This window comes from Myotis daubentonii, chromosome 6, assembly GCF_963259705.1.
Source record: "Myotis daubentonii chromosome 6, mMyoDau2.1, whole genome shotgun sequence".
NCBI lineage: Eukaryota > Metazoa > Chordata > Mammalia > Chiroptera > Vespertilionidae > Myotis > Myotis daubentonii.
In genome coordinates this window covers 95,526,254-95,534,065 of record NC_081845.1, presented here as the reverse complement: position 1 = coordinate 95,534,065, position 7,812 = coordinate 95,526,254, and the positions used below count along the sequence as shown (strand labels likewise).

The following is a 7,812-nucleotide window of genomic DNA, read 5'->3' as shown; positions in this document are numbered from 1 at the left end:
AGCACGCCGGAAGTTGTAGCGGCTAATTCAGACTCTGAAGTCTAGTGGACGCCGGCACAAGCCGTTTCCGGAAGCTACACCAACATCACCCCGCCCCTTCCGCCCGCTCGCTATATAAGACTATTACGTAACTTCCGCTTTCTTTTCCACAGGAGGCCTGCACGCCGCTGCCGCCATGGTAAGACTCGAATCCGTCCGGGGATCCGGCGACATCGGACCGGGCAGGGAAGGTCTGCTATCAGGGAGCCGAAAACGCCCCGCTTTAGGGGCCTGCAACTTTCTGTGTGGAACTTTGGATCGCGCCCTGGGAAGGAACGACTAGAGACTTCCGTTTCTGGGCAGTGGGGCCGGAGGAAGAGTCGCTCCCCGGGCGCTCGAAAGCAGCGAAAGGCTTGGGCGTGCGGGGGGACCGCTGCCTCCGCACTCAGAGTACCTTGCAGACAGGCAGGAGATTTGTCCTCCCAGAGGTTGCATTGCCCCAACCCCAACGCTTCCCGTTCCTGTGTCCGCAGGACTAAGGAGTTTGCAGTTGGTGGAAACCCGCGGGGGCACCTGGCTCCCTGTGTGACGAGTTTAACGTTCCTGTCAGGTTGTGATTTGCTAGTTCACGGTGTCTGCTTTCTCCCCCAATCTCTGCCAGTCTCTAGTGATTCCTGAGAAGTTCCAGCACATTTTGCGAGTACTCAACACCAATATCGATGGGCGGCGGAAAATAGCCTTTGCCATCACTGCAATTAAGGTAAAGGAGGGCGAGGAGTGGAGACTGTAAACGAGGCTGAGGTGGTTAAGACCTAAGCTGTAAGTGAGGCAAGGTGAAACAAGCCCCAACCAGGTCACCTCAGCTGCTGGGGAACCCTGAGCCCCTTTCCACGTTCACCCGGAAGGTAAAGTCGGGTCAGGCCGGAAGAGTTCACCTGGGGGTGGGGAGTGGGTTTGTCTACATGAGTTCGCCAGGATTTTCCTGGGCCCTCAGCCCTCCTCTGGAGGTCATCCTGGGTTTGGTTTGTGCCTCCTTCCCTCAGTGCATCACAACAGCAGCCCTGCCTGTGACATTTCTATGCCCCATAAATCGGATAATTGTGCATCTTGGGTGGGTAGACATGCCAACAGATCCCAAGCGTGAAGGGACATAGGTGGGAGGGATGTCGCTACATCATGAGCAGGATGTTTCCTCACATTTCCAGAGGTGAAAGTCATTGCCTCTGTCCAGCTGAAGCGGGAACCAGTACTTGGCTCCTCGCGTGAAATAAGTGGGTGAATGCAAGCTGGGGTATCTCCCTTCACCAAACGGACTCTTGGAGCCAAAGGGGGGCATGTTCCCATTCTGTTTTTGTTCTCTGGAATACTTGTGATTAGTGTGGAGGTGGCCGAATGACTACTTTTCCCATCAGGATGTGCGTGCACCAGGGTTGGAGCTAGTCCTGTCTCCTCACAGTTCCCAGCTTGTGTGATAGGTGCTCAAGCAGTATTAGGGCATGGAAGTTATCAGGGATGCTTTTGCCTGGTGTCAGAGAATTTTGAAGGAAACTGATGAGTTTAAAACTAAAATCCTAGGTTCATCAAATTCCCTTGGTTCTTAATTCTGTACTGCAGGGAGCATAGCTTACCCTTTGTAAGAAGGTTGCTTCTGTTGTGGGGAACTAGTAAGGCAGTATAAATAAGTACAGAAGCTCCTTTTCGAAGGGTTGTAATAAGACAAATGAATGGTAAAGGGTGGCTGTGGTTAATGGGGTGCTTCTGTTAAACTGCCTCTTCAAAATTAGTTGGTTTTGCACTCATTAGTTAAATCTGTGTTATAACTTGTCAACTTAAAACAACCCTCCCAGCCGGTGTTGGCTCACTGGTTGAGCGAGGGCCCACGAACCAGGAGGTCTGATTCCAGGTCAGGGCACATGCTTGATCCCCAGTAGGAGGCGTGCAGGAGGCAGCCAATCTATGGTTGGTGTTTCTCCCTCTCTCCCTCTCCCTCTCCCTCTCCCTCTCCCTCTCCGGAATCAATAAAAATATACTTAGAAAGAACAGCACCACCGAAGCAGTTTCAGGTACTGAATGAAGTCTCTAGGGGTCCTGATGTCCTGCTTATCATTGGGAAAGTTATTTCTATAGATGAGGTTTTTGCTAATTTTGTGAAGAGCCAGCAAAGGCAGCTAGCTCTTCCTCTGGTAAGAGAACTAAAGCTTGGTCTTTTGTTAAGGACCCAGGATGGGGAAAGGCAGCCTGAGTGGAGGGAGGGGTTCTTCTAAAGTGGTCAGCACAGTTAATTACGGGAAGGGTGAGGAATGGAATGGAAGATAGCAAGAAGAGTGTGTTGAGAGGTAATAAAGATCCTGCACAATTTCTCTGCTGTTTTCCCTTCCTGGGGTTTTTACCTCCGCTTGTAGATTTTTGCTATGGGTGTCTTTTAGGGCTGCCTGGTCTTCTGTTCTTGGATAACTCATCTGGGTTACTAATGACTGGGAAGTATAAGGAACACTTGTCCTGCCAAAATGCCAGTGTCCCTGTGAGCAGTACTTCTCTAAATGCTTTCAGAGTATTAGCTCTTCTATAACGTGGTCCAGGCCCTTGGACTACAAACATGACTGTTCCCTGTAGTGTAGTCTGGATGGAAAAGATGGCATCTGTGGATCTGGTTTACCTGTTTTTACTTATGTAGGAACGTTTGTGCAATTAAAATTAGGTATGAAAACTTTAATTTCACAGTTTTTTATGTTTTACTGTGATTTTAAGTTTATACTTAATAGGTCTAGTAAGTGTGTGTGTTCAGCGGTCACCATGAGTAAACAAATGCACCAGCTGGGGAACACCCGTCCTGGCACGAGTTAGAACCACTGCAGAGCCCTGGCTGGTGTGACATGTCCAGGTGTGGGCTGGTCCCAGTAGGGGGCAGTAGCCCTCCTCACTTCTACCTCTCCCTCCCTTCCTCTATCTCTAACATCAATAAAAACATTAAAAACTGCTGCATAAAGTCCCACGACAATAGAACCAATTATCTCATACGATGCAGTGTGATGATGTGCTAATCATTCCCTGAACATAGTTTACAAGCAGTGAAACTTGGACTTAAATATGTAGACTAATTGTAGCTGTGTAATGTTTGTCAGTGAAATTAGTGTTTTTCCAACTGTATGGCCTACTTGCTACATTTTGTTAAAAATAACTGAATAACAACCTGTTTTAATTATAGGTTGATATTGGTTATTAATAGGGTGTTCATTTTCACATATGACATACAGACTGGAAATTTTGTCCATTAAATCCGAAGTCTATTAAATCAGTGTCCATAAAATCGAGGTGTTTACTGTATCATCTAGCTAAAACTAAAAATCTGGTTTCATCTATGCCCTTTCCACACATATTTTAAAGTAAATCTCAAACATATACTATTTTATCTGCACATATTAAATATACCTGAGGGTTTATTTATTTATTTTTTTTATAAGGGAGGGAGAAATCCGTTGCCTCCCATTCACACCTCTGCTTGGGATGGGACCTGCAACCGGGGCATGTGCCCTAACAGGGAATTGAACCTGAGACCCTTTGGTACATGGGACTAGGCTCCAACTAATGGAGCCACACTGGCCAGGGCCGTAGGTCACTTTCTTACAGAGGAAATACCAACTCTCTTTGGGCTGTTGTAACAGGTTACCACGGATTTGGCTTAAAACAGCAGAACCTGGTCTCAGTTCTGTAGACCAAATAGCCAAGATCAAGGTGTCCACAGGGCATGCTCCCTCTGTAGGCTCAAGGAATTCTGTCTTCCTCTTCTACCCTCTGGTAGTCACCAGCAATCCTCAATATTCCTTTGTCTTAACAGCCACACCACTCCAAATTCTTGACTTAGTTATCACATGGCTTTTCCTCTTTGTCTCCATGTCCTCTCCTTTAGTGAGATAGGGTCATTGGATTTAGGGGTGTCCTGATGCAGTATAGGCCTCATTCTGACCATATTTTCAAAGATTCCTAATGTGAGATTCTGGGTGGAAATACATTGGGGGGGGGGGGGCACTATTGAACCCAGGTCACCATCCTTCACTGTCCAGATCTGTTTGGTTGGTGTTTATATGATGCCACCAGTAAGTTTGATGTGGGCAATAAGTTCTCTAGGGCCTGGTCAACTTTGAGTACCGACAGAATCAAGCTTGTGATCTTTAAAAACTGATCATTGTGGCCCTGGCCAGCTAGCTCAGTTAATTAGAATGCGTCCCAATACAGCAAGATTGTGGGTTCAGTCCCCCATCAAGATATATACAAGAAACAACTGTAAGGGCATAAATAAGTGCAACAACAAATGGATGTTTCTCCCCCTCTTCCTCTCTAAAATTAATACCTAACACTGATCATGGCATGCAGTGGCTGGTCCAAAGACCTTTAAAGTTTCCAGGAGCTGACAGCCCTATCTGATCAAGCCTGCGGACCAACAGACCTGTTTTGAACCTGTATCAGCTTCAAGTGCCAGGCTCTTTGTGCCGCTGCTCTGTCTGATAGCCAGCATTTATCAGGAAGTGCACATGCTGGGCAATAGGAAAGGCGTTCCTGCTTTCCAGGTGATATCTGCCCCAAGTTCTTGGTCCAGCCCTGTGCCTGAACAAAACTATTTTCCTCTTCTACTTAATCGTTAAGCTCCTTATCTGGAAAAGTGGGTGAGGTGCAGGTCATGTGAGCAGGCACTAGACCAGTGGTCGGCTAACTCATTAGTCAACAGAGCCAAATATCAACAGTACAACGATTGAAATTTCTTTTGAGAGCCAAATTTTTTAAACAAACCATAGAGGTAGGTACATTGTTATTAACTTAATTAGGGTACTCCTAAAGCTTAGGGAGAGCCACACTCAGAGGGGGCCAAAGAGCCTCATGTGGCTCGGGAGCCGCAGTTTGCCAACCACGGCACTAGACAATTGCAGGCCCTAACTTTGCTTTTTTTAACAACTGGGGTGATAAAGGGAACCAAAAAAATAACTCCAGCCCAATTCCACAACCTCTCAGGGTGTAGGGCGAAGATATGCTCATGTGGTGTTGAGGAAAGCAGACATCGACCTCACCAAGCGGGCAGGAGAGCTCACAGAGGACGAGGTGAGGACCCGGAAGGGGGCCTGTGGGCTGGGCCTGCCTCGGAATGGTGCCATCGGGATCTGACCTGTGTCCTGCCTGCCAGGTGGAACGTGTGATCACCATTATGCAGAACCCACGCCAGTACAAGATTCCAGACTGGTTCTTGAACAGACAGAAGGATGTGAAGGACGGGAAATACAGCCAGGTGTGTATTGAGATGAGAGAGTGAAGAAAGGCCGGCAGTGGAGGTCGGGGGTAATGAAGCATCCCTCACCCTCTTCTCAATCCAGGTCCTGGCCAATGGTCTGGACAACAAGCTTCGTGAAGACCTGGAGCGGCTGAAGAAAATTCGGGCCCACAGAGGGCTGCGCCACTTCTGGGGGTGAGTCTGGGTGGAGGTCTCCTTCCCCTTGGAGCTGCCTTCTCTTCCCTGTTTTGTGTGATGTGAATGACCTGTGATCCTTTTCTCGCCCACAGTCTTCGTGTTCGAGGCCAGCACACCAAGACCACAGGCCGCCGGGGTCGCACTGTGGGTGTGTCCAAGAAGAAATAAGTCTGTAGGCCTCGTCTGTTAATAAATAGTTTATACACCTATGGCTTCCTTTGTCACTTTTCTTGCTTCTTCTGGGGACATTGCCAGGGAATGCTAGCTGTCATGAGGACCCTGTTGGTCATTTTCCCAAGTCTCCACTGATGTGCCCACCCAGCTACCCAAACCATGCCCTTGGTTTTGGTTTAAGGCAGCAATGGTGTCCCTCCCTTCCCACCCTCTTCAGGTATGAGGAGGTGGGGCTAGTCAGCCTGTAGGGGGAGCCCAACCAGTTTTCCCTGGGGCTGGAGGGGAGGTGCAGGTAGTTGGAGTCTGCAGGTCCGGTGAGTTTTTGCAGGTTTTGGCCATCCTAGGTCCCTACGGTATGGGACTCGGGTGTTGAAAAGTTGGGGGCGGGGTGCAATTTCTTTGATACGGAACTGAGGGTCTCGGCGCCCGGAGCCAACACGTGGTTGGGGAGGAAGATGTACGTCAACACGCGCTGGTCCAATTACTTTCCGGTCCCCAGAAAGTGCCCCTCTGGTGCTGCGGGCGGGTCTGGGAACGCGCGGAGCCACACCCTCCGGGAAGGGGCGGGACTGCCGCTCAGCTCCGCGCCGGCGGGAGGCGCCGGTGCGGCAGCTCAGCCAGCCATGGAGCGGAGCTTCGCGGTGGCGGGGCAGCGACCAGGTAACCTCCCCGCAGCTCCAGCCCCAGCCTCCCGCGCCCGAGTCTCCGCACCTTATGGCGCAGGTACCGCCCGCCGCCTCCGCTCGCCCCAGCCTCGGCGCGGTCGGTTAGGGCCTCGGGCTGCCGAGAGCCGGCTCCGCGCCCTCCAACCGCCCTCCATCTCCCCCGCCAGGCTCCCTCTGACTGCGCCACGCCATGCCCCATAGCCTCTTCCGGCGCCTGCTCCTCGCGGCCCTGCTGCTAGCGATTGTCTGGACCCTCTTCGGGCCCTCGGGCCTCGGGGAGGAGCTGCTGAGCCTCTCGCTAGCCTCCCTGCTCCCCGCACCGGCCTCGCCAGGGCCGCCCCTGGCCCTGCCGCGTCTCCTGATCCCCAACGAGGACGCCTGCGGTGGCCCCGGCGCCCCTCCCTTCCTGCTCATCCTGGTGTGCACGGCCCCCGAGAACCTCAACCAGAGAAACGCCATTCGGGCCTCGTGGGGCGGGCAGCGCGAGGCCCGCGGGCTTAGGGTGCAGACTCTCTTTCTCCTGGGAGAGCCCGGCGGGCGGCATCCCACCCGGGGCTCCCATGAGAACGACCTGGAACGGGAGTCAGTGGCCCAGGGGGACATACTGCAGGCGGCCTTCCACGACTCCTACCGCAACCTGACCCTCAAGACGCTCAGCGGGCTGAGCTGGGCGGACAAACACTGCCCCATGGCCCGCTACATCCTCAAGACCGACGACGATGTGTTTGTCAACGTTCCGGAACTGGTATCAGAGCTGGTCCGGCGAGGGGGCCGTTGGGAGCAATGGGAGAGGGGCATGGAGCCCCAGGGAGAGGCTGGGGCTGGAGATGGAGAGCGGAAAGGAGGCCGCCCCACCCTGGTGAGTCAGCCCATGCCTCTTTTGTACCTGGGCCGTGTGCACTGGCGGGTGCACCCCTCTCGGACTCCAGGGAGCAAGCACCAAATATCGGAGGCGCAGTGGCCTGCCACCTGGGGCCCTTTCCCACCCTATGCCTCGGGCACTGGATATGTGTTGTCAGCTTCCGCTGTGCAGCTCATCCTCAAAGTGGCCAGCCGGGCGCCCCCTCTGCCACTGGAAGATGTCTTTGTGGGGGTAAGTGCCCGACGGGGAGGCCTCACCCCAACCCACTGTGTCAAGCTGGCTGGCGCCACCCACTATCCCTTGGACCGGTGCTGCTATGGGAAATTCCTGCTGACATCCCACAGGCTGGACCCCTGGAAGATGCAGGAAGCCTGGAGGCTGGTGGGCGGCCCCGCTGGGGAAAGGACCGCGCCCTTCTGCTCCTGGCTCCAGGGAGTCCTGGGCATCCTGCGGTGCCGGGTGATAGCCTGGCTCCACAGCTGAGGACCCGGGCCATGGCCATGGCGGGAGTGAGGCGCTGAGGGCCAGCCAGCTCCCCCACGTTCTCCCGGGCCCAAGGCATCTGGCTGCAGCGGGACAGTTTCCTGACACCAGACGCTCAGTCTGTCACTGAAGCCTGAAGGATACAGGGGAAACCCAGGGTCTGGCCTGCCAGCCCCAAAGATGGTCATCCCCCA

At 53.0% G+C, this 7,812-nt stretch overlaps 2 protein-coding genes across 3 annotated transcripts; both read left to right on the top strand.

Annotated features, from left to right (window-relative positions):
• Positions 1-54: 54 nt before the first annotated feature.
• RPS18 (ribosomal protein S18) lies at positions 55-5,643 on the top strand. Its single transcript, XM_059702007.1, has 6 exons — positions 55-178; positions 641-739; positions 4,984-5,070; positions 5,153-5,254; positions 5,340-5,431; positions 5,527-5,643. The coding sequence occupies exons 1-6, from the start codon at positions 176-178 to the stop codon at positions 5,600-5,602; spliced, it is 459 nt and encodes a 152-aa protein (XP_059557990.1). The 5' UTR covers positions 55-175; the 3' UTR covers positions 5,603-5,643.
• A 330-nt stretch (positions 5,644-5,973) lies between these two features.
• On the top strand, positions 5,974-7,801 carry B3GALT4 (beta-1,3-galactosyltransferase 4). Of its 2 annotated transcripts, none has more exons than XM_059702006.1 (2): positions 5,974-6,268; positions 6,441-7,801. In XM_059702006.1, the coding sequence occupies exon 2, from the start codon at positions 6,464-6,466 to the stop codon at positions 7,616-7,618; it is 1,155 nt and encodes a 384-aa protein (XP_059557989.1). In that variant the 5' UTR covers positions 5,974-6,268; positions 6,441-6,463; the 3' UTR covers positions 7,619-7,801. The 2 variants fall into 2 exon arrangements, with proteins under 2 accessions (XP_059557989.1, XP_059557988.1); XM_059702005.1 differs by having other exon boundaries at positions 5,975-6,331.
• Positions 7,802-7,812: the final 11 nt, after the last annotated feature.